The sequence below is a fragment of the Pyrgilauda ruficollis genome, unplaced genomic scaffold (assembly GCF_017590135.1).
Source record: "Pyrgilauda ruficollis isolate IOZ18807 unplaced genomic scaffold, ASM1759013v1 scaffold8, whole genome shotgun sequence".
In the NCBI taxonomy this organism is placed as follows: domain Eukaryota; kingdom Metazoa; phylum Chordata; class Aves; order Passeriformes; family Passeridae; genus Pyrgilauda; species Pyrgilauda ruficollis.
Genome location: NW_024529932.1, coordinates 2859514 through 2886338, shown reverse-complemented (window position 1 = coordinate 2886338; position 26825 = coordinate 2859514). Strand labels below are relative to the sequence as shown.

Here is a 26825-nt window from a genome sequence, read left to right as displayed (position 1 = left end):
CATTAGAGAGGCTTCCCACAGCTTACCAGGTGGAAAGCCCAGATCCATGCTTCCTTTCCAGTATCAAGGCAGTCATTTTGACAGATACAAGGAAGCGCTTTTCCTCTTTCCTTTGGGTCCCAAAAGCCATCCTTGTTGCTCCAGGTAATGGTTAACTTTTAAATGTGGTCACAGTGACTCAAATGTTTGGGGTTTCTCTCTCAATTTAGTTTTTTTTTTTTTTCATGATTTCCCAAATAAACAAAGTCTATGTAATTCAGTGGGATTAGTCCTGTATTAATTCTCCATCTCTTCTGCATTTTGAATTACTCTGAGGGAAGGACCAGCTCCAGATTCCACAGGTTTCATAGAATTAGCAGCTTGCTGAAGACCAAAGATCCAAGTTAGTGCTTTCCATTAAGAAAATTCCTGTCTTGTGGTCTCGGTGGTGCAGAGCCTTTCTGGCCTTCTGGAGTAAAACCTGCCACAACACCAGAGCCAGAACAGCAGTTAGAGGCCTTGGCAGGGCAAACAGGGTTCTCTGTGTCATTTATGAGGCCTTTCCAGAAGGGACACACTGAAACTGCAGACACAAGGAGGATCCACAGGCAGGGATGTTGTAGCTGATGGGGAGCTGGGAGTGCTGTTCTGGGAATAACTGGCACTTGGGTGGGCTGCCATCATCAGTGCAGTGGAGATGTATAAAGCACAAAAATTCAAAGGACACCAGATTACAATAGTCCTCCTATTCACAGAGCAGATTGTTGAAAAACCAAGTAGATGGGCAGAAGCTGGCGATGATACTGGCATTGTTAAATAGGGATGGGCTTCCAGACTGCCCAGAGCTCGAAGAGTTTTTCAATTTGTTGCAACTCCCTGCCTTTTGCTAACAAACACAAGAAGGTGAAATACTTTGAGAAACTACCAGCACCACCCCCAGTTTATCTAATTTAGATGTTTTTTTGCAAAGTATGTTGCATTTCCAAACTCACAGGAGCCCTTTTTTAAACTTCTTTTTTTCCCTACATTTTAGAGAATACAAAGAGGATAAGAACTCTGTCTGAGGTGTAGCAGTTAAAATTTTATTATGGATTTGAACAAAATTTGTACAATCCTTCCAGAGAAATCAGCGATATCTGGTGTGTTGATTAATCTGAAAAAGTCCTTATTGTTTTTCAGGCTTTCCATTGTCTTTTCATTGTATAAACAAGAGAACAAAACCAAAACAAACTCCAAAGGAAGTTCATGAAACTGTGTCATGTAAAACCAGTAGAAAAATTTGTTACCACTCATAAAAGATGAAGCTTTGTGCCTTTTTCCCAGCTACTGAGAACCACTGACTGTTTTTGAGGCTGGGATTCTGGTGGAGTGGATCTTAATTTCTAATAATGGCTGTGCTTCACTTAGGAGACGTATGGTCTGTAATATAAAATATTATCTCTATGTGTCTTGTGGAGCTAGTAGTGTTTCTTGCTCTCAGACAATAATTTTTGTCCACCAGGAGCCCCAAGTCTTTCTCCTCAGGGCTTTCTCCATAAGTTCTTGCCGTACTTTGATGTATAATAACCTTTCTGCAATAATAACCTTTCTGCAAAGAGCCTCAGCTGCATCTTCCACTCCCTCCTTCATCTATGGACTTTGAAAATTTAGAAAGAGACAGATGGGTTTGGTACATTGTCTTGTTTCCCAGATCCTAAGGAGTTTACAAATATTATACATGCAGTTTTAACCAAAATTGGCCTTTCTGCAGAGCTTTCTGCAGAAAGGCTCTTCTGTCTCCTCTAAGAGCCTCCTTCTTTGTCTTCAGTATCAGTGCTCTAAAGCACTACCACCACCCCCATGTTTAAATGTCTGGGGCTAGAACTCAGGTGTCCTGAGATAAGTGTTCACATTTAATGAGAGAAGGAGAAGCTTTTTAAGCATTCCTTAGAGCAAATGCACCTTTAACCTCCATGTCATCACAGTAGTGTGGTGTGATATCACAGCTCATGCCATTTCAGAAAAACCCAGGATATTTCTTTAAAAAGAAGATCTTGGAGATCTCTCAGGCTACATATAAGTGCTGAAGAAGAAGGTAAAAAAATAGAAGCATAGTGTAATTATTTTATTATTCATATTAGTATAATTCTTTTACACTAGTACCAACTGAAATTTTTACATAACCACTTGCCTTCAGGATTCAGGAATATAAGAGAAGCACCAAGGGACCTGTGAGGGTCCTGTCAGATTCTGCTGTCGTGGAGGTGAAGAAAATTCTGCAGAACCAGCAAAACAACTCAAAACTACTGCTTACACTCTCCTGAGGCCTCTGCCATTTGTTAGCAGGTCTAAGAGCTATCCAACTCCTCCTGCAGACTTTGGGCTTTGGAGACCTTTTCCTAAAACTGAAGTACAATGGAAATCACTTCAATTACAATCTTCCAGTAGACAACACTTTGGTTTAATATTTCTGCACTTGTACTATACATGCAAAGTTAATTAAATGTTCCTGATATACAAAAGGATATTATTTGTGTTGGTATGAAATGCTACAGATCTTACTCCTAACTGTACTTCGTGCCTTTTTAAAATAATCTGCATTCATTCAAATCCCTACCTACTCCCTATATACACAAACCTGTTCTCAATCCTGTTGATAATTCCAGGGGTCTTGAAAAAATACTTGGATTTAAAATGGGACAAAACGAGAAATTGTGCTTTACTCAATAACTCTTATATTACATATATGATTTATAAGCTTTTATTTAAGTAGTCCCTTACAAATCTTAAGTACAGAACAATTCATATGGAGCTGAAGTTAGTAGGGTATTTCTCATTAATCCTGCAGTTCCATTTCCACATGCCAGAGATGGGCAAGTAAATTTATCTTCAAAGGTCCTGTTTAAGAAAAAGACCAATGGCAAGGGTACAGGTAATTATTTCTCTTTGTAACATCAGGTCCTTGCTTTTCAAAAGCAGTGGATTTAGACGCATGATCTTGTCCAATAAAGGAGTGTTATCAGGTGTTCCAGCCAGGACGGGACCAATCCACACGGTGTTATATCATGCCAAAATGGATGTTGCAGTCATGGATCCAGCCTGGCAGCAACTTGCCCACTGATGCAGAAGACCAGGAACAGATTCATTACTTTTTTATGACTTGTTTAATTTCAGTGATACCCTGATGACATGGGAAAACACAGCACCTGCCCACAAAAGCCACTCAGAGAAGGCTCCCTGGTGCCAGAGCATGTGGCAAGACCACTGGGGTGCTGCAGTCAGACAGACAGGGAATTTCATGCCTGGCTGCCCAGGCTGTGTTTGCTCTCTGAAGGGTAGATTTTCTGAGTAATCAGACTTGTATCTTTTTTCACAAGCTCAGTAAGAAATACATATCTAGAGCATAAATGATATTATAATACCATAATTTGAATTTAAACTGTCTGAATGAATAGTGGTGTATAGTCCTTGCTTTAATCCTGGCACTGGAATTTGGGGGTCTTTGTTGATTATTCCCTTTTCATAGAATCACAGAATAGGCCATGTTGGAAGGAAATCTGTAGATCATCTGGTCCAGCATTCTGTGGAAAAGGGAGCCTAGATGAGATTACCTAGCTCCCTGTCCAGTCACCTCTTGAAAAGCTTGAGTGATGGGGACTCTTACCACATGGCTGGGGAGGTTGTGCTGGTGACTGATTGATCTTAGCATAAAAAATTGCTCCTTAGGTTGAGATGAAACCTCTCCCACTGCAGCTTGTACCTTCTTGTTGTCTCCATGTGGCTCTTTGTGAAGTGAGAGCCTCTGTCCTCTCTGTAGGAGCCCTTCAAGTACTGAATACCGTGATTGGATCCCCTCTGAGCTTTCCCTTCTAGGGCAGATAAGAGCTAACTCCTTCAGTCTCTCCTCATAGGGCAGGTTCTAGAGCCCTTGATCATTTTCATGGACCTCCTGTGAAACTTCTCCACTTATTCCATTTTGGTTTTGATCTAGGGGACCAGAGTTGGGGACTCTGGAGTATTCCACAGCTCACTTTATCTTTTCCAGAAAATGCAGTTCCATGTCCTCTTCTTCCCTTTATATCATTCTGAAAGAGTTTGTAACCATCCACTGTGGTTTCTTAGTCCTGAGAATTTTTTCCCACCAAGTTTCTGTAATTCCTATCACAGCATAAATCTCAGAGTGGTCACAGAATTCCAGTTCCTCCTGTTTGTTGCACAGACTATGTGTGTACTTGCCTTTGGAAAGACTTGGGGAACATTCCACAGTACTCTGGTAGGTGCTCTGGTTGTACCTGTGGAAACCAATTGTGCATGCTCCAGTGAAATAGTCTGACATTTTATTTCTTATCAGTAGCATTTATTGTAATGAAGAGAAGCCACTCAGTTTGATTCTGCTACAGCCAGTCAGATACATTCAGGTATGAAGGGGGAAAAATCTGTAAAAGGATCAAATGAACAAAATGCTTTACCAACTAGAAGAGTTAAATTACTTATTCTGTAAAGTCACTGCCATTTTTAAAGAATATACCTAATCTATATAACCTTTGCGGTTTTCAACAAAATTTTAATGTTACATATTTTAAAGAGGTCTCATTTTGTGAAATAAGTGCAATTAAATATCTGATCTCTGCAAAATATTATGGGTTTAGATTACTCCAGTTCATAGAAATATAATCATAGATGAAACACTTTGTAAAACTTATTTAGCTGGATCACTAGGTCACAGCATTTAGTATGGCTAGTCTTAAGATTAGCATACTGTAAAATAATTGAATTTTCCCCAAAATCATCTACTAAAGGCACTGGTTTTAGTAAACATGAGATAAGAAAAATTTTTAATAGCCACATAATTTAAAAAATTATGTTTATTTTCCATGGATAATGCCATTTATAAGAGAAGCCTGTTTTGCTTGTGTTTCTCTCTCCTTGTGGTTTTGAATTGCAGTTTTATACCCAGCCTCCTCATAACAGACAATATTTATTAGAAAAAACACCTTAGCTGGATTGAACAGGTTAAGATGTTTTTTGAGGAAGACATTTCATCATCAGAATTCTGCAAGTCAAACTTCTTTTTGGAGTCTTAAAATATACAATGTAGCCAGTGCGTGGGTTAAAAATAAATCTTCCCACTAAAAAATGTTTCCTGACTGTTGAAATTCTGGACTACAACAAATAATTTTTCTTCCAGATTTATATTTTGCCATAGGTTTGGGGTTTTTTTTTTCTCTATGACATCCAAAATAGCCACAAAACACAGATCTAGACAGGAGTCAGCCCAGAGCAGTACTGTACATGTTGTGCATTACTTACACAGGAGTTTGTGAAAATTAACTGGGAAAAGCAGGTTCACCTGTTTCTTCTTGAACAGCATGTTGTCCAAGAGGATGAACATGATGTGAGCACAGCAAATGGCTGCTCTGAACAGCTTAGAAAAGTCCCTGCCTGTTTCCAAAGCACAGATTTGGTGCCAATCACCTCCTTTTTCCCCCAACCAAAGCACTGTTCAGCATGCATGGGAGGCTCTGCTCAGCTGCTTGCATCCTTCATACTCTGAAATGGAGACATCTGTGAGTTTGAAACTCCTTCAGGGCTGAGAGGGTGATTAAGAATAAGAACAGTGAGTTAAATTTGAATGTGAAATGAAATAGGAGTTAAGTTCCTAAGCAGCTTTGAGGATCTGTGCCTGAGCTCATAAAATGCAATTAATTAGTGACTAACTGGGGACTCTCTAAGGCTCTTCCATCCTTGAGGTTTCATTATGACATCTCCCCTCCTTAGCGTGTGTCACGTGCTCTGAAGTCATCGTTATGCCATGTAAGGAGCCAGACACATGCACCAGCTCTTTGATCTAGCAGAATTCCATGTAAACCATAGCACACACGTTGTTGTGGGTTTGGCAGGGAAGGAGCAGGACTGAATGCCACCAAGCCTTAAGCACTGACAATTGTTAGAGCATGGCTTAACCTCTCCTAGTCTGCTGAGCTGCGGCAACCAGCATGTCTTGCTAAAGCTGGTGGAAATTCATTATCACTGTTGGAATGTCATTAACACTTTTCCCAAGGATTATATATACCTTTAAGTGTCAAAATACTCCAAGCCAGCGTTCAAGCAAATTAAAAGCAGTGATTCTGGAGAAGAGGCATTTATTGATGACAAAATGCTGTGAGGGCCAGCAGATGTCACTCCTTATAATAAGGCATGTGGCTCTAATTTGGCACTTCTTGCCATCAGGAGGAACCTCTTGCAGAGCAGATGTCACTTCTAATTCTGTCTTTCATGGGTGCCTGTGCCCCACAGGGTTTGGTATGCCAGTTCAGAAGCAGGCTCAGTGCCATGAAAGCAGATGGTCATGAGCACAAGTCATGCTACAAAACTGGTGCTTCTAGAAGTGTGGGTGCTGAGACTGAAGGGCTACCCAGGAGCATCAAAATCTTCCTGTGCAGGAAAATTCCCCCTAAGTAGTCTGATACATGCCATTAGTGCTTTGGTGGTAGTAGAAAATGGATGTTATCTGTATCTTCTTTCTGGTTATTTTAATGATTGGCCATCCTCTGGTGATCCCAGGAGTCATTCTGGCAGCTGAGGGCATTGGACCATGTACGTGTCTGTGGCAAAAATGCCGTCAGTGCTTGGTGTTACTTTGAGAGCTCTACAGTGCCTGGGAATTTTGTGGTGTAGAGGACTACACTGCTGGTCAGTGAGGGGGAGAAGTGGCCCTTGAACGTGCATTCATCCATCTCCTCTGTAAGACAGTGCATGGCTGTGTCAGACAAGACCTGAAGTAAATCTGTGCTCCTGTTTTTCTTCACGTGCTTTTTGCTTGGCATAGAGAGTAGTCTTTTGCCTAGAACATCCAGCCTAAGTCAAAATTTTGTTGCACTGAAGACAAACACCTCAATTGCCCTCACAGGGATTAAATATCAGTTTCTTACAAATTCAGCCTTCAATAACAATCAATTTCAGTAAATTTACTGAACAAAGGATCCCAGAAAGCCTGTTGCTTGGATATAGTTACTTATTTACTCTCCCAAAATGAACCTTAGAGGAATTTAAATGTTTAACTGATATGTTCTTAACTTGTGTGAGCAAGAAGAGCTTCCAAAACATTATGAGTACGTGCTTGCCTTCAAGTGTATGTCAGGTTTTAAGAACCGCCCTTGCTACAGTTAATTGATAGGCTTCAGTAATTACAGAGTAAGATCAGGTTACTCTTATCTGATCTGTTAGAAATTTTAATCCATATGTCTAGAGGAGAAGCTTACAGCAGGTATATTTTTCTCTTCTCAGTTAGAGAAGCAAACATTTCCCCAGTTTATAATTCTACTGCGTCAGCCCCTGTGAGTACCACAAGAGACGCCCCAGTGGAGTATTCCTGACGAGGGATGTGGCTTGTCACTGTGATCGGAGCCATACACTGAGTGAGGAAGGTTTGCAGGAAGATTTGGTCATGAATGATCTTTGATGGCTCAGCTCCAAGTCATGCCAGGAGATTCCTCTTTCAGAAGGTAGATACACAGTCGTTTCTGAGGCCCATTTTAAAATGTCTGTGCAGCCCAGGTGTCTTTGCCATGATTCCAAAAACTTACATTATCCCTTCTGACAAATACTACAATGGATCAGTAAAATACAATGCTGTCTTCTCTCCATGTCCTATGTGGTTTTTATTAGCCAGCCAATGCAAAAGCTCTCCACTAGCCAAGCAGCTGTAGAATCCGCTGGTGGCCAGCAAAGCGACCACAAACATACAGACTTTATTAAATGCTTATCTTTCCTGACAGAGATGTAACATTGCACCAGAACCCAGATAAAATGCATTATGTGATTCCAAAGTCTGGCATAGTCAGCGAGTTGTCTGCAATTCCCAGGAACACATACAGAGATTTTACTTTGTGGTGATATTTTCACCTTGCCCAATGAGGCTTGTAACGCTTCGGAAGGGAGCAGCACGTGGCTCCACTCAAGTAAGAAATTCACGTAGCCGGATCCTAAAATATGTATTTTATTTGGTGGTGTGAAATGAATTAGTTAGCATTGATACAAGGAGGTGTATCAGTAGAAGGCTGTATTTCTGCTATCTATTATGTATGAAGGGCACTGAAGATGCATTTGTGCCACAAAAATTAATCTAGATTTCAAAAACTCAGTGTCATCAAAACTAGGAAATAATGTAAAGGAAGGAGCTTCAATTCCATTTGGCAGGGGCAAAACATCTCTACTTTTCTTAAACCCACTTTGATGTAAGTGAGACTAATGACCTCCTTTGCCAGTGACATGGAGCACACATGGCCCAGCTCAGTGGATGCTCCTTGGCTGCAGCTCCAGCTGTGCTGCTGAGAAAGGGAAAGCCTGGAAGCCAGACCAAGCCCAGTGTCCTGATCCCTCACCCTATTCTTCACACTGTGGCCATGGTTTTGTCTGCTCTAACCCTCTCAGGAAAAGCTGCTGTGATCAGCCTGGGCGGTGTCAGGGTGACACAGCCTACAATACTTGGCCAGCTTTTGTTTAGCAGTGTAAATACAGTCTGATGGACCAAGCTTCAAATAAAGGCCGTGTGTGCAAGGGCATCCTGCTGGAAGTAGGGTTACCAGTGCTGCCCTGGCAGCTCAGCTGCCACCTGAGTTAGGAATGCACAGCCTGAAGAGGCAATGCTTCCCTCTGCCCTGCCAGAAACACCACATCTCTTTTGCTTGCCTGGATCAGCTGCAAGTGCAGGATACAGCCCTTGCAGAAGCAGTCAGGGCAGCTGGAGTGATGTAAGAGCCTGCCAGTGCAGCTGCAGTGGTGGTCAACCTTGCAGGGCTCCCACCCTTCAGGTGCCCAACAGCTTTCTGCACAGCCGGGTCCAGGGGCCCAAACCATCTGGCAGCAGGTGACACAGGAGAAAGGTGCTTGGCTTTAGGACTGGAGGGCACGGGGAGAGGGATGGGCATGCAGCAATCTTTTACAGGTGTGTTAATGTACAGAAGCCATGGCTGATCACAGTTGTCATCAATCTGCAATGATTGATTGGCACAAAGGGCACAAAACTCCCTCCCTATCAATGAGGGGGCAGCCTTAGAGGTAATCATTGCCAGTGCAGAGACTGAAAGCTATCTAAGGCTGTGCTGACAGGAACTGCAAATTTGGCTCCTTATTTTGGTGGAAATTATTAACCTGAATTCAAAATTCAAGTTTCATTTTGAATGTAAAGACTTCTGAAAAATGAGCTTTTATAAAGTCATATTATCAGGCACAAAATAAGTATTTTACAGGGAATTATTGCTCAAATATCTCTGTCTGAGCCAAAAAAAAAAAAAAAAAAAAAAAAAAAAAAAAAAAAAAAAAAAAGCAGCAGGAAGAAAGACTTTGAGCTAAGTAAGTTAGATTTAAGCATTGTGTGGACATCAATTCTTAAGCATTTTCTTTTCTGGATGGAAAATAAACCTGTCATGAACTGGTGCCTCATCTCTTGCATATTTGGCCTGAGGAAATACCAGGCACTGTGTCTCTGCAAAGGCAAAAAAAAACCAATTAGCCAGCTAGTAATCTTATGTACTATCAAAACATCTTAATAACCTGGTTAGCCCTCAGGGCTAATGATCACACCGTACCTCTTGGTCCATAGCTTTGTTTCAGCTTGAGATACAGAGCTGAATGTTTAATTGTGTCTCTTGAAAATTACACTGTGAAACCTCATATTGAAATATACCATGCTGGACTTCAAAACAGAAACCCTTAAAGTAGTGAAATAAAAATCTCGTTTGACAGGTTGCATATCTGGTAATCATTCTATAAAATTTACTTACCACTTCACAAGTAACAGTCAGGAATAAAGAATGGGCATTAACTGAAGGATGGCCAAATGTCCCAAGTTAGTGAAAAGTGTCTTGCAGGCTTTGGTTTTAAGCATCACCTGATTATTTTCAGCAGTTTAGGTACTTTTCTTATCAGATCATTCCCATGGCAGTGACTTTAAATTTCACATTATGCTTGTACTTTTTCTTGAAAACTGGGGCACAAAAGTGCAGCCTAGTAAAACCCAGAGGAATAATACATCCCAGTGTTTTGCAGGTGAAAAATAGTCATTCCAGCCTCATTCATGATCAGGTTTTTCTGCTCACTTCTCTGTCTCTGCTGTTTCCTTGCTGTGTGAATTTGGAAAGTGGCTCAAATCCTTTTTTAAAGCTTCTTCATTTCTGTGACTGGGAAGTGATTTAGAATTGCTACGTGGGATCACTGGTGCAACAGCAAGGCACAACTTCATTCTCATTAACTTGGCATCAAGTAGTGTCCAAGGATCTTTATGCTGGAAAGGCCTTCCCATAACCCTGGGTACCTTTGTCCTTCAGTGAGCATGCACGATACCAGCGTGTTCCCAGTATCTTGAGTGTGACTACAGCTGTGGCAGGAGCTATCAGCTCCAAGCCTCCTGCCAGCACAAGGAATGCTTGACCTGCTGTGAAGAGCTGGAAACTCACTCCATGTCTCTGAGTGTCATAGGCTGCACACAGCAGCCCACAGAACGGGGAGCTGCTCTCATGCTGTAACACTGCTCTGCAGTTTGTTTGTCAGCAAGACACACACCCGTAGGCATTGTCAAACAAGCTGCTTTTCTAGAGAGGATGCAAATTCTCCAACAAAAGGAGACTTTATTGCCCTTGACTTCAGACAGGGAAATCTGTAGCTGTGGGGCTCCAGAACAACAGCCCTTCCTATCACGGTCTCCTCTTAGATCAAGACCTGCCAAACAACATGGCCTAATTAATTTCTCATCAAATGCAGAATTCTACCCATTCATGTTCATGCTAGTTTTACAGTTATATGTATTATCATATAATATTTCCATCCTTTTTTATAAAATTTGTAAATAATTTCAGAAAAGGAGCACCTACAAGAGGCACAAACTTGTAGTGACACATACAAAAGAGTCTTTTCTGAGGGTGAGAAGCCCCTGAAATGAGCTGCAGCCAGGTGGTAAAAAGAGTGGTGGTAGATACTGAGAAACAGTGGTTCAAAGACATCTAGGAGCCAGTGGGATTTTGGTCATGGTTTTCTTCGAGCATGCAGCCTACAATATCTTCCCAGCCCTAATCTCGCCATGTCTACTGGCAAACAAGTGTAGAGGAAGAGTGGCTGCAGCTGGGACTTTCCAAAGTAACTGCAAGTCTTCAAAAGAATATTCGTCTTTTGGATTTTTTTTTTCCAGAAGGAGAAGAGTAGGATTCCTTGGGGCTCATAGTGAGGAGATGATAAAAGTGAGGCTGAAGGCCTTCAGCCCCAGCAGATCATTAATAGCCTGTTAAACACTCTACTGCAAAGTCAGCAGTGCTGTTCCTCATAGAGCACAGAATCTGCAAAAATGCAGGGCCTTTTATGTAGCAGCCCCCAAATGACTTACCAGGTGCTTCAAAGGCAAGCAGAGTCTCCCCTGGTTTGGACAGAATGCCAAAGTAGAGGAGTAGGAGGGAGGAGGTACAATACAGCAAAGGCTGTGGTCACCTGGAAACTGTTCAGCCACTGCACATCTGGTGTTTCTGCACAGGCTTTTACTGAAAATAAGAGGTGGTATCATGGAAGGGCAGATGCTACTGATTCACCAGCTGCAGATAATAGTGGGAGGCATTATTTCATGAGGGACTAACAGATGGACCATCTGATGAATAATCTTTCTGATTTTGCTATAAGCTGATTCCTTGAAGGAAATCAAAACCTTTATTTTCCTCCTAGATCAGGAGAAATATGCATTCTCCTAGGTCCTTAATTTAATTTGTTCTTTGACTCCTTTTTAAGCTCTGGAATCTATGTGTAGCAAGGTGAAACTCATCTACCTCTGCTCCTGGGGAACTAGAGGCTGCCTTAGTTATATCCATGGAAGCGGCAAACATTTGCTTTTTGGGGCATATTATACATGCATGTGTTGTTGTATCCCATTGTCTCTTTCCAATCTCCATCAAAGTGAGAGACAATGTCTCTTAAGAGAAACATTGACCTTATCTCAGCAAATCCTGGGTGTCCTGGTATTGCTGTTGTGGTGAGTCGACTTTGGCTGGCTGCCAGGCACCCACCCTGACGCTGTCTCGCTGTCTCACCTCCTGTACAGGACAGTAAAGAAAATAGGGTGAATAAGACCACAGGTAAAGACATGGAGATCACTTACCAACTGCTGTCACAGGCAAAAAAAGAATTGACTTGGAAAAATTATTTAATATATTAACAATTAATATAGAGTTGAAAGGTGTGAAACAAAGACAAAGCAAAAAACTAAAATAGCTTTCCCCCACTGCTTCTTTACAGGCTCAGCTTCACTTCTCCCTTCCCCGTTCCTCTACCTCCTCCATCCCATATCCCCACTGAGCAGCACAGTGGGAGGAGAATGGGGGTTGTGGTCAGTCCATTACAGTTGCTCTCTGCCATTTCTTCCATCTCACAGTTTCCTGTTCCCGCATGGGTCTTTACCCAGTGCTGCTGTCCCCCAGGATAAACCTGCTCCAGCTTCTTCCAGGGCCCTTCTCCTGTGAGGGCTCTCCATGGATGCAGCTTCCTTTGGGCCATGTCTTCATGTCTTCTCCACCTGTGCCAGTGTGGAGTGTGAATATCTGCTCCACCATAGTCCTCTCAACAAGCTGCAGGGAAATTCCTTCTGGAATTTCCCATGGTCTCTCCAGGCTCTGTAGGGAACACCTGCTCCCTCTCAGCCTCACACTTCTTCCCTCACTCCACACTGTAGAGCAGTGAATGAATGCTGAAATTGAGAATAAAGGGTTTCCATTAAAGAACACTTGAACTCTATTTCTCTGCAAATAACAAGAATAATTTACTCTTCAAGGTTAGTGCTTCTGCAATGGAAACTTATAAAAAATAGCTGAAGAAAGAAAAAATATTTCTACAAGTGGTGTTACCCAAGCTGACTGGGTAAAGATATATTTGAGACCACTTCAGGAATAGCTTCAGGAGTGTGGTGCAGACAGCCTGAGGTGGACACACATGCTGCAGCATCCCCCAGGCACCTGGCAGAAGAGATGCCCCCGTGCACAGCTGCAGAGGAGATGGGCTAGGTTGGGCCAGATTTTCTTCTTTTGTGACTTTATGGAAGTCAGCAGTGTTTTGTCACAGTTAATTCAGCACATAAACTTAAATGTTTGTTACACAGGTGAAAAATGCATGCAGTTTGGATATTGAACATTAACCTGACGTGCTGAGGGGGTGTTATGTGCAGAGATGCGTAAAGGTGACAAATGCTTCAGGTCTTTTTGTTCCTGTGTAGAGTACACTATGCTGTTTTGAGTTTTTAGTGTGGCTTGGAAAGGTCACATACATTTGTAGAAGTCCATTTATACTGCACATACACCCTTTAAATTAAGAGGTATATGCAAGCAGCCTCAAAGACACAGCAAAACTTAAAGCTGTTTTTACAGAGCCAAAAGGGATATTCTTCCCTTATCAGAAAGAGGATTTTCTTTTCCAACCTACTTTTTTTTCTCTAGTAGATTTTCAGTAATAAAGGCAAAAATGAAATCTCTTCTTTATTTGCACACTTTCAAGAAGCCTACGTCTTAAAAATATTGGAGATTGGATGTGCCAGTTATTAAGATAATGCTACAATTTTCCTGCAGGCAGTACCTAACCAATATTATATTGTATCTTTGTAAAACAATTGAAATAAAAATTATAGACATTTTCTGACATCCTTTGCATTTCTTGCACTATCTCCACTATTTTTTTCAAACAAAATGTTCATTCTTCTGCAAATGTTTAAGTCCAGATCTGCTGTAATCTTTTGCTCCTCTTAGGCCTTCTAGAAAGATAGGTAAAAACAACACTCCAACTTTGCCTTTCTCAAATGTTAAGGAAATATTGTTTTCCTTATGTCTACAAGGAATCTAGGATGTCATTATTCTGTAGATGGCAAATGCAGGAGGACACCAAACCCATTTAAAGTTTTGAAAAAGGTCAATTTAAGGTGGAAAACTTGGCAACCTAATATTTGTTATGAGAATATGACTGAAATGGATGTGAGAGTTAAGGCAGAATTTTTTCTTTGTTCTTTATCTTATTATTCAAATGTCTGAGTGTGATCTGAGGGACTCTTAGTGGGAAATCTCCACATGAGCAAGGGAATTTGAAACTTTGCACCACTGAACCCTGCTATTCCCCTCTATTTTGAACATCAGCAATTTCCAAGGGATAGGGTAAATGTGTGGTGTGGCTCCTCTAGCAGCTACAAACTCACCCACCCATATATTTAGGAATTCCTTGGTTTCTTTATGAGTGTTGTAGCCACGTACCTTCACAGAGGTAGACAAAGAGGAGGTCTTAATTTCCTCTTGGAATCAGACTGTAACTGACAGCTAGTCAGCTGCCAAGACTTAGCATTTAAGTAACTTATTGGGAACTCTATATTTCTATCTGAGGGTTTATACTGGAGAAAGTCCATGTCACTTAGCCCAAGCTGCAGGGAGAACGTGTCACTGTGGATTATAATTGCTGATAGAAGTTCAGTCTGTATGCCACAGTTCACATACATTTTTATGGACTTATAATTAGTGCAATTCTGGTCTCCTGCAGGTTCCAGCTTTGGAAATGAAGAGCAGACCACCCCCAGGGCACCTGCACCTTCCAAGGATGCTCCCAAGGGGAGCAGCAAAAGCACGACACAGGTATCGAGCAGCACAGCAACACCACGCAGGAGCTTACTGCCAGCACCAAAAACTGCCACAGCACCCGCTGGTAAGTGCTCCACACTTCAAACACCACCTGCCTTAGGCCAAGAAATGCAAAAACCTTGCTGTGATGCTGTTTACTGCTTGCTTTTAATTAGTTTTCATGCCATCCTTGGGCCCATTGCTGGTGTGCTGATTTGGGCTTCATTTACTGTAGACTCTTTTGAAGGCAGTCAACAACAGCTATAATCTCATTTTGTGAGTTATGTGTAGAATTGAAGGCATTTACTCTCCCTAACTACACATGCCAGAGATTTAGGGGATATATTGTTGGTTCTCAACAAGCAGCTTTATGAAAACATTGCATTGCTTTAGAGACCAAAGCATTCCATCGAGCAGATAATTCATTGCTAGGTGTGTTTGCAGTGATGAGGATATTGGCCTCTAGGTTTAAGTAATCTTTGGTTTTTTTACTCAGAGAGGCAGAAGCAGGCAAGAAAACAAAGCAAAAAAATCTTAGTCTTGTTTCCAGATTGTTTCCTTGCCTAAACTCTCCTTCTGCTCAATTCAGTTATGTCTCAAATGACCAGTTCCATCAAGTTCAGATTAGATCTAGCAGTTTATATTCCAAAATGAATAATTGTATCCAGGCTGGTTCTTACTCAACAGTGTTTCATCTCTATGTAAGTCCCATAGGGCTTGATAACACATTGCAAATGGAGCTGGGAAGGAAAAGTCGGTGCAAAATATGAGACAAAGACTTTACGCATTGCTAGTCCTTGTCACCTGGTCTCAAGACAGATTGACCTGTTGTAGTGGTTTGACCTTGGCTGGACACCAGGTGCCCACCAAACCAACCTGATGGAGGGGGATAAATACAATAAAAGGCCCATGGGTCAAGGTAAGGGTGAGGGGATAACTCAGCAATTACCATGCCATAAACTTGCCTGATTTATTCTGGAAGGAAACTAAACATGGAAGTAGGGTTACCTGCCTGTGTTATGCAAACAGTCAGACACAGATCCTCAACAGGGGCAGCTGACAAGTTTAGAAAGTTGCTATTATACACAACAGACAGAAGCAAAAGAAACTATGATAGTCCAATGTTCTGGTTTAATTTTTTTAGGAGCCAAGTTAGCAGCAATTCATGATATTTTAATTTATTTTTTTTAATTAAAAGAGTGTCATGGTCCTTCAAAATGCTAAGTATTTGATAGGAGCAAAGATTGAAACAAATTAAAGAAATTATGAAGGCAAGGTTTTTTTAGCAGTTCTCATCTTGCCTCTCTTGCAATAGCATATGAACACTGGGTGTAGATCCCAATGTGATAGAGATACCTACAGAATGTAAATTTCTCTGTTTAGGTATCCTTTGGACAGTGATTTCTATAGGCTTGATGTTGCATATATATTTAGCATCTGACCAGTCTCCTGTGCAAGACATTGCATTTACTAAACTGAAGTGCTTAGAGCACTCCACAGTTACAGCTGAGGAGCACAGGCACTACGTGTATTGCACACAGCATATTTTATGTAAGGAAGGTGGAAAGTATTTCACAAAGATGATGGCAGTCATTTAAATATAAATAATAATTCTGAAAGAGTGCAATATTGGGCAATGTAAAAATTACCTTTGTATTTCAGAGATGTACATGATTTTTATCTATGTATGAATAGTAAATTCATTCACAAATGAAAATATCTACCTATATTAATGAATCAAAAATAGCCATGAAAAATCACATGAAAGCGTTCATGTGTTAGATATTTCTTGAGAAGACCACATGAACTGTAAATTTTCACTTAAAAATATAAAGACACAACAGCTCAAGAGCCATTATATTCCTGATATTTCACTAAAAGTGCTTGTGAAATAAATTGGACTGCAGGGAATAAAAAAAATATTTAATTAATGAAAATGGACTCCTTTAGCTTCTTCTGTGCAGCAGATGATGCTGTGCTTCAGATGATCAGAAAAGAATTCTGGCATGGGACAATAGCAGTGGAAGATCGTTGTCATGCAAATTGTTTTGCAGGCATGAACTGATGGCCTTTCAACTGCTCTTTGAAAAGAGTGCACTTAATTATGTTTCAGTGTATTGCACAGCCCTTTTTATATTTACATGTCTGTCAATTTATAGAAAAGGGAAAAGAAAGCACATACTTGACTAGAAAATGAGAGGTCTTGTAATTTCACTTAAATATATTAGCTACTTCTGGAAGTGCAGTGATAACCTAACTAAAACTTACCATTTCTGTATTGCTTCATATTTTGTTTAATGATAGGTGAAAGCAGCTCTCCATCAGGAACTCTGCAACTATAATCTAGCTCTGAAATTCATATAAGCTTCCTCTTTCCACAGATGTTGATTAAAATATATAGTACTTGAAGCATGCATATATTAATTTTCTGGTTTAAATTTCCCTTAAAATGGGGGAATATCTGCAGAAGGCAATGTTCAGAGACTCTGTTCTGTCCACCAGGCTGGATCTGCCACCCAACTGTCTATGAAATCAGAGAGCTGTGGGATTTTATTTTTTCTATGCCCTCTTACGGAATTTGAGGAGTGTGTGTTATGAGATTCTTATTTCTACTTGGTTGTTGTTTAACAACTGTTGACATGCATAAGAAATACCCTAATTTGGGTGCAATGACAGTGACAATAAGGCATTCATTTGAGCAGCTTGTTCCTACTTGGCTCCCTAAATTAAAGACAATCAAAAGCATTGTTCAAAACATTCACCCAGTCAATTGCTTCTACAAGTACCAGTAAATCATATAGAACAGGACAGGCTGTTAAATGCAATCAGTCAAGATGAAAAATAAGAGGCCAGTGTTATCTCAGTTCTCACCAGCAATCTTGTAGTGTAAAATGTGGGATTTTTTATCAGATTCTGCAAAATCCAGACAGCAGAATGTCAGCAGGAGGGAGAGGGATGAGCTGAGGTCACCTGGGGGGGGAAGAGTGAGCACCAGCACTCTTGCAGGGATGAAGGGAGAAGAGTCTGCTGCTGCTTTGTTCCCCCTTGCAAACACTTTTCCTTCCAAGCTGAATAGCAGTGTGCAGTGTGCAGTTACATTCATATTGTTCCTGTACTGAACACTGGGATATGCAGCACTACCCTGCAGGTGAAAGTGGGAGCTCATCTGCAAGTTTTCCTACCTTTCTTCTGGGAGCCACTCTGAAACATGCCATAGCACAGCTGGGTGAGGAAGTGTCTTGGTTTGAAATTTCAACCTTAAACAGGAGGAGACAATAAAATGCCATAGGATCCATGCAAAATGGCAGAAAGAGGAGTAGTTGTTTTAACTCTTCAACTAACATTGGATGTTCTGAATTACCCTAAGATTTTTTATTCAGTCCAAAGAATGATTCGTTTTATCAGGTTTATTTTTTCCTTAATTTTTTGAAACACCTGCTAAAGAAACTTTGCTATATTAATACAAGAACAAGGCAACCGTTTTCAGACAAGACAATTAAATAGTTGTTATCCTTTTGTTCTTATCAGATAGACTTTAAATTTGAAACAAACACAAAGGGAAAATTAGCAGTTTCTACTTCAAGAAATACATAGTCATTCTTCCACATCTACTTCTTTATTCAGTCGTTCAGTGTCTCATAGATCACAGGAAGAAGAGAGTCTCTAGAGAGAATTAGACTGCTCCCATTCTACAGAATCTATCATATTTCCAGCTTTGTTCATTTTGTCTCAAACAATGCATGCAGGGATGTGTCATTACTCACCAAGGACATGACTAGCCTTGGGTATCAGGGGGAAAGGCAGAAGAAAACTCAAAGAGGCTCCCTGTGTCTGTGAGTGACTAAAGATATTTCCTTGGGTTTGTTTGGTTTTTTTTTTAAACTTGCATACTTCATTAGCTAACTTATAAAATACTCCTGAGAACAGTTGGAATCCAACTGAATGCAGTTAGTCCCATTGAATTGTTAATGATGTCTACAGCATGCTAGGATTTGTTCTGGAATAAATACTCAGTGTACAATTTGTTAACTTGCTTTCAGTCTGAAGTATGAAAGCAAATTGAAGCCCATCCCAGTGTACTGGCTTTTGAAGACTCAAAAATGTACAGGCAAATAAAAGTGCTGATTCTGCAGTGCTTGAGGAGATGTCTTGGACAAGGTATCTTTTGCTCTGGTTCCTAGGCTAGCATTCAGCACTGATGGAGGAATGGAAAAGTGGCTTTGTTTGCCTGCTATTTTTCTAAGTGATTTCTGGAATGTTTTGCCTTGTGTTTCTAATTATTTTTGCATTTGCTCCTTCTCTTTCATTTGGAGCAGGCTGTGTATGTTAATTAGGAAATGTAAATACCTTTACAGAACTGTGTGTATAGAGGCCTTTTTCAAAAGAAAATGTTTTTAAGCACACTAGCAGAAAAGACAAACAAATATTTCTGCTCATTATTCTCTTACAGCCTGAAATATCCATTTCATTACACAAGTGTAGCTTTTAAAAGAGGGGAAATGTTGAGAGGTTTCTAACCTTAAATTCACATAAAAATTAATACTTTGTGACTTTGACTACTGGTTACCAGAAACCAAACTTCTCACTGCATGAGCTCTGTCAGTTGTTGAGGGTGGCAGAGCCTTGGAAAGTGTTCCAGAAAGCCTGGAAGTTAGTGGTAGTTCCTGAGATACCAGGAGCTTTTTGCTGGGAAGCTCAGTGCTAAAAGCCCTGATTCTGCAGGAATAAGGCTAATGCACAGGCATTTAACACAGGGCTAATTAGAATTCCATATTTCCAGTCTGTGGGCAATAACATTAAGAATTTGAATAAAATTTGTTCCAGATCAGATTTAATATACATTATAAAAGATGAATTTAGAAGAAAATGAAAAAAGTGTGCAAGTTCAAGAAATATACACTTATGGTGCTTAATTTCCTTTTGTAATTTCATGTAATTTTTATTCTTTTATGATTGCACACATAACACCTTTTGACATTTCAAAATACATATGACAGGATATGATTTGAGGTTTTACATGTGTTCAGGCCTGTAATAACAACTGAATAATGTTTGTCTTCTTTCCTGAGTTACCCTGGAGCAACAGACCTGGTTTGTGCATTTTAGTCTTTGAATTACTTTTCATACACTTCAAGCTAGAAAGGATCAAACTTTATAACCTCCTGCTGCACCATACCCTGTGCTACTGCACATTATGCTGATTACTACACCAGTGCTCTCCCTCAGTTATTTTAAACTTGAAATTCTATATTTCTGTGAAATGACAAAATCTGGGCCCAAACACTTGTAATCTAAAGATTTATTTTCCCTGCAGGAAATCAACATGTTTTCTGAATGTTTCTCTTTGAACCAACTAACAGCTGTTGTTTCAAAAGACAAGAACAAGCCCCATTTTTAGAAAAGCATTCAGCTCAAGCTCTTATATGAGGTCTGATGCCAGGGATGGCTCTTCCCCTAAAATTTCCCTGTGGGTGATGAGCTTAGCAAAACGATAACAGCTTGTTCCCGCAGACCGTCCTTCCTTTTGCCTGCTGTGTGCTTTCTAAATCCCTCTCCTCTAAGGAGGGCCACAGAGAGGCCACCAGGGCCCTACTACTTTTGAAGGAGAAGTTGAATAATAGCTAGCTCCATGTGTCCCTGTCCCCTTCCCAGCCAGGCTGTGCTGGGCACTGGCTCTTCCCTTGCGGCACAACCCCTCCTCCCTTGCCCGCTTACTGCGCCGCTGCCTCACCAGACCTCAGGAGCTCTCCTAGTCTTTTAAAATGAACAAGGGCACTGATCTTCCTTGTTATTAGTCCTGCTTATCTTTCCTTGCCGAGATATCTGTCCGCACCTTCTTTCTGCTGGTCTTCCACTTTGAGGAGCCAACGTTCCCCCTGCAGCTGCGCCTACCGGGCAGCGCCCGTACACGGCTCCCACCGCTCTGCACAGACCCTGCCTTGCCCTCTGCAAAATCCTGGCCTTCTTTGCTCCATTTTCTTTCAACCAAGCTCTAACTGGGGAATTGTTTCTTGTTTTGTGCTTAAGGTCAAGGGACTGAGTGTATTCCCCAGGTGTTCCTCATTGAAAATGTCTCAAAACCAAAAGTAGTTAATTATTTACATGCCTAAGGAAAGCATAAGGAAAGCACACGCTTTTCTCTACTGTTGTCTGTGTTTGGCAGCTGGCATAGCAATATTTATGAAAGAGTTCAGTATATGGCCCATTTGTGCATTATATTTTTATTTTGAAAGCCCCAGAAAAACCAAAGCCTTATTACCGTGAAAAAGTGATGTTTGAATCTATAACTAAATAAACTATGTCTTATAAAGCAAGCCCTGGTTTTGTCTCACAGCTGTCATCTAAGGAAGGTCCTTAGTAATGAAAAGGCACCATAAACTTATTTTATGTCCTACTCTGTAGTAAACTACAGTGTAATAGGGGACAGGCATGGGCAATTTCTATCTTTATTCACCTCACTGCGAAAAGTATTAATCACAAATGAGAATCACAGCCTCAACATGTTGTATTTAGGAACAGCAGAGAAAACAGAGATGGACAAAAGTAAAGGTATGAGCAGGTGTTCAGTCTTTACAAGCCCCTGACAGCTGACGGTGTGATTTGCCTGTGAACAGTGGAAGAGAGTCACAGAGGGTTTCAGAACTTGTCCCATGCTCCCCTCCCACAAACAGTTGGACATGCTGCATGTGCTCCTTCCAGAAGCACTCTGCAAGCAAATGCTGAGAGACAGTGCTAGGAATTACACAGCTCAGCTTCTGGTGTGTGGCAAATGCTGCCTCTGCAGCTCTCTGCATGCAAGTCCTGATGCAGGCAGAAGTAGAAGGGTGAAAGATGCATCAGAAATAAACCTATATATACTGCAGCTGTGACTAGGCGTGGCTTTGGAGGGAGCAGAAAACTAGTAAAGCAGTAAATGTCCCTCAAGATTATGATCCCCATATGAAATTACCATTTTTCTCCACTGTTGAAAGAGCCAGGTCACATTTTGTATTAAGCAAAATGGAAGATAGCGTTAGCTTTTGGACTTCCACTGTCATTAGGCACCACTTCATTAAGGCACATTAGGCAGATTTTCATTAAGAAAATCTGATTTTTTTTCCCTGCTTCAGATACTTCAGATTCTGTGGGACATTTTCCTATAAGATATCTGTGAACATACTCATAAGAGAAGGGAAAGTCAATAAGGCAGACTTTGTTTTCCCTCTATAGCAAGTCATTTGCCTTAAATCTCTCTGTTTTTCCTGTGTATCCAGGTGCTGTGACACAGCCCTTCAGGCTAAAATGCAACCCTCAACAAACACTAATGGTTAAAAAAAGGAAAGCAAACAGGAAAATACATTATTGTCCCAGGGGTTTGCTTTTTATTGCTCTTTCTCCTTACTTCTTTGATGAAAAATTTCTGCTTGAGATCCTGTGACTGTCGCGCCATGTCAAAGGAGCAGGGCAGGACCTCATGTTACTGCACTCAGCATGGTCCCCACAGCTATTTTGATGGGAGCTGTGGGTGGGCAGGAGGAGCTGAGCTTGGGTGGCCACTGGCTTTCAGAGGAAGTTGTGTCTCCCTGGTGCAAAGGCAGTCTCTGACTGCAGAGCTCTGCCTGGCAGACCATCCCAAGGCCCTGACCAGAGAGCTCCAGTGGTGGGACAAATAGCAATAGACACAGAGCTGCCTCTCTCAGAAATATTCCATGCCCTGGTTCATCCCCAGTAAACCTGCACAGCGTCTTGCAGGTTTGTGCCCCAATGTTCTTGCCCACCTCTGTCCCTGCCTGCCTTGCTGCACAGACAGAGACCCACTCTCGTGTCCTGGCAGCCACATCCAGCACAGCTCTGACACCTCCTGCCTGCTTCTGCTTCTGGCCTCTCTCTTCACTACATGAGACCATCTTGGAAAGCTGGTCTCCAGAAAAAGCAGCTTCCTTACCTTTGGAAAAGGTGACAGGGCAAGGACTTGCAGGCAATTTCAGTCAGCTTTGCAGTCCTATTCCATTTGTCCTGCAGCCCAGAATAAGGTTTCACGGCAAGGTGAAGAGATAGAACACAGCACTGAGAACAGATAGGATGGGTTAGCTGTGTAGCTATTTGTGCCTTAATGGCATTTGTCATGGTGCAGATGACTGGAAAGCCAAGGTAGTGTGTAAGGTGTTCTTCTGTCCTCCTAGAGTGCTGTGCATGCCAGCTCAGCTGCACGTACACAGTCGTGATTGCAGACATGTCAGGTTGGCATCCAACTCAGAAGTGTGTGTAGCATCATTTTGTGCAGAGCCCAGGACATGTATTGGTGAAATATATTTTGCCATTTTGATGTGTATCTTTGTGACACAGTTCTGCAGAGTTATGAACAGAATAATAAACCAGGTGTCTTTCTACCTTTGATTTTTTTTCCTAAAACAGGTGTGAAGAAAGAAGTGCAAAAAGATCAGGATGCCAGCAGACCAGCTGTCTCATCCCCTAAGAAATCAGCAGTAACAGCCACAAAACTCCATTCGCCAGGTATTTATGAACCTGAAAGCACTGTTTCAGGAAAGATTTAAACTTGTTGACTTTGCATCTCTTGTTAACACACTCAAATCTGAGACCTACTTAAGTGAGGATTGATTGTGTCCAAGGTTCATTAAGCTGGCTACAGCAGGTTTTATCATAGCAATGCATGAGCTGAATAGACTTTTGTTCTCCTTGTTATAACCGTGCAATCATCTCTCTTCCAAAGCAAAGAGTTGTTGCTATTACATGTTTAAGGGCACAGGAATATTTTTTTTATCATTACAATTTTCTTATGTAAGAAGAGGACAGATACATATAGCAAAATAAAAGACACCTCAGAGAATTGCCTGGAGTGATAATGGTTGCTCTCTTACTTTTATGCAGAGGCACTAAATTTCCTGGGGTATTTCTGTGCATAACTGGAAAAGGGATTATCTATAGCCTCCAAAGTGCTATTGGGACATTTCAACTTATACCTCAATATTGGGCACAAACACATGGTTTTAACATTTCTGAAGAATACTTTTTTTATTTACTAAAACAAGGGAGTTTGTTTCTATTTATGTCTACTGAGTGTACATTAATAAATGGATAAGGTGCCTAAAGGCTTTTGTGAGGCCAACCTTTGGTTGATCTAAATGCTTCTGAAATGAGTGTGCATGGTCCCACTGATTTCATTGTGCTTGCAGTTTGTCTTCTCTTACCTCATTTTTAAGACTGCTTGAATACTTATGTCATCTCTACAGCTATGTGATACTTAAGTTATAACTGTGGGGGATAGAACCCCACGTTGCTTCATTTGGTGGCAAAATATGAATCATGTAGAACAGCTCTCCAGCTCCTATAACTTGCACCAAGAGTTTCTCCATTATTATTAAACTCAATCTCTACTCTTCTTCTCAACCAACAGAATCAATAAAATGGAAGGTTAAATTTAATCTTCCCGGGCACCAACAGGACACAAAATTCCTCTCCTTACAAAGATACTAGAGTAAAAAGATGAACTTAACACTGGTCTCTGAGTCATATAATTTACAAGCTATTTTGCACCTGGTGAGATCACAGAGAAATCCAAAGAATTTGTTGCAGAGAGTGCCTGACCAGAAGCTCAGTGGTGTTTATAACGGTGGGAGTCCAGTTTAAGCATCAGCACTGATTGTGGCTGCAGCAGCGTGTTACAGCTCAGCTGATTTGCTTCTACTAGGATTACAAAGCAAAATGGAACACTGGAATATTTGTACAGAGTATTTGTATTGTCTTAAGGAGGTCTGCGTCTCCACGGCTGATTTGATAATTTTCAAGGCCTAAAGTTTTGGCATATTCAATTCATGAGGCCTCAAAGGTTTCTTCATTCTCATGAGAGGTTGATAACTGACCTCCATCCATCAGACTGGTTAAAAATTTGTTCAGCTTGCTTGTCTGCAATTAAGCCAATGTAAATTTGTTTATCACTCTAAGGATCAAGTAGGAAAATAAACCTCATCTTCATTTATTTTTTTAGAGTAGCCTTTGGCATTCTTTAATAATAAATGCAGCAATAACAAAGCAATCATGACCATTTTTTCACCTATTTAACAATTTCAAAAAATACTCAAAGCAACCTTTGAAGAGCACACACAGTGTAGCTGATGCTAAGGGGCAGTCACAGACTTTCCTTCAACAGAATCACAAGCTTCTGCATCCATTACACTTTTTGATGGGAGAGAAGGTGTCTCACAGGTAATTCTACCACAACTACACCTGGCCATGAAACAGGTTCCAAAATTTCTGAGTGCTGTTTCTAGATTGTATTTGCTTCTGTTACTGGCCTTCTCACATTCAGTTCCTTTTAATCAGTGCTGGTTTTTGACTGTAGGACACAAATTTTTTGAGCTTTGAATCTGAAGACTTGCAAGGGAGTTTTGAGATGCATTTCTGCAGGGATCTCAGTTTTATCCTTTGATGCAATACTCTTCCTGAGATCTGTCTATAGGAACAGGTGTCCATAGATGCAAGTACTCTCCTTCCACTCCATTTTAGAATGGAGCCAACTGCTTCTGGCATCTGTCACTCTACAGAATGCTTGATAACAATTGTCTCTAAGTAATTTGCTCACTTTCCTCACCAAAATGTTGGAAATTGGACAGCTAAAAGGAGAATTAATTGCATTCCCCATCTAAATCCTCATGGACAGTGTTAATTATGAGTATATACTTGTTGTGTCTCATTAGTTCAAACAGTCACGTAGATAAAAAAGACTTGGGAGTTTTGAAGCGGATCAAAGGAGTACAGTGATTTCAGCACACACTGGGTCTGCCCCTCTGGTCCCACCATCAGCAAAAAGGACATTGAGGATAAGGGCCAGCATCGTTAATATATACCCTGTTTTGTGCAGAGCAACAGAAGAGAGACATCAATGGCAGAATAAGCTTAGTAAGCTGCCTTTCAGACCCAAATGAACCGAGAAATTCAGATTTATCCCTGAGGAGAATAGCACCGTTTAATTTACAAGGACAGCTTATAATACTGACAAGGACAATACAGAGATGTGCACTTCAAATCTTCCAGTGAACAGGAAGGCTAGAGAGATGTAAGACTAAGCAACCTGATGGGTTTCTGTTTTAATTAAAAACTGAACTGATTTCAAGGGCTTTCCCCTACACTTCTCCCTAAGCTTTCTGTTGTAACATCTCTGTCTTGCTTAAACAACCCAAGATTTTTATACTAAGAAGACAGATATTTATGGCTCTTGCTTTTATGAGTTTCTTATTTTGTGGTATTACCTACTACACAGCTAAGAGACCCTTGACATGAATGGAAGAGTCTGTATTTTCTTATTACTGCACAAAAAGGTTGACAGGCTTCAAGTGACATAAAAATGGATAGAGGGCAATACTTATGCTGCTTGAACTCTCTTAATGACAAAAACTCCTTGTGCTGTATTATTTGGGTCCTTCAATGACATGGCATTAGTCTTGATGCTGCAGAACATGGTATTCTTTGTCACAAATGCAGGCCATGGACAAAAAGAATTTCAAAGGGATTTTTTACACTCGTGGCTCTTTGCAGCTGAACCACGAGATGCTTGGAGAAATGAGGGGGCATCTCTGCTGGAGCTGGCACCCTGTAGGCTTAGCCTGGAGCCAGGATGTAGCTGAGCAAGATTGAAGATATGCTCCCAACAGCTATGTACAAGCTGGGAATCTGAAAAAGTAGGAATAGGCTCCTGGGGTTTTGCTCTGGGGAAGCCATACTGTTCCCCTGCCTGATCTTGAAAAACTGCTCTTAGGATCTATTTGCAAACCCAGACCACAGTCTTAAAGATCTAAAAGATCTAAAGCACATCTGACAAAATTACTTCTGGAATTTGTAATGCTCTACTTTACAAATTGGTTCAGATTCATACCATCAGAGGCATCTCTGTGGAGGGATTCTTTGGCTTTTTAGGAAAAGGATAGGTAGTATTCATGGCAGAAGACTGTCTCCTATTACATTGATTGCTGGAGAATGGTTGTACACATGGTTTCTGTATTGTTTTCAGGAACTGGATACTACAAGACTATAAAACTACAAACTGTCCTCCTTTATTGTATTCTTGCACACACAACCTTTTCTACTAACACAGAAATGTTCCAGGCCCACGTCCACCATCTCTAGTAACACATGGGATGAAGGTGTCTGACTCATATTTTCTCCCTTTTTCTTACTGACTTTAGCTTCGAGGGTAAAAGCTGGAGAATAATGGGAGGATCTGTTGAAGACTGGAGGTTCCTGGCCAGTATT

At 41.0% G+C, this 26825-nt stretch overlaps 1 protein-coding gene across 1 annotated transcript in view; it reads left to right on the top strand.

Moving 5' to 3' along the window:
- The window catches only part of MTUS2 (microtubule associated scaffold protein 2), a 159297-nt gene that overhangs the window by 85439 nt on the left and 47033 nt on the right, over window positions 1-26825 (top strand). Inside the window, exons 4-5 of the mRNA XM_041487280.1 lie at window positions 14503-14664; window positions 22974-23072. Coding sequence (XP_041343214.1) covers window positions 14503-14664; window positions 22974-23072 — 261 coding nt within the window. The remainder of the gene's footprint in view (window positions 1-14502; window positions 14665-22973; window positions 23073-26825) is intronic.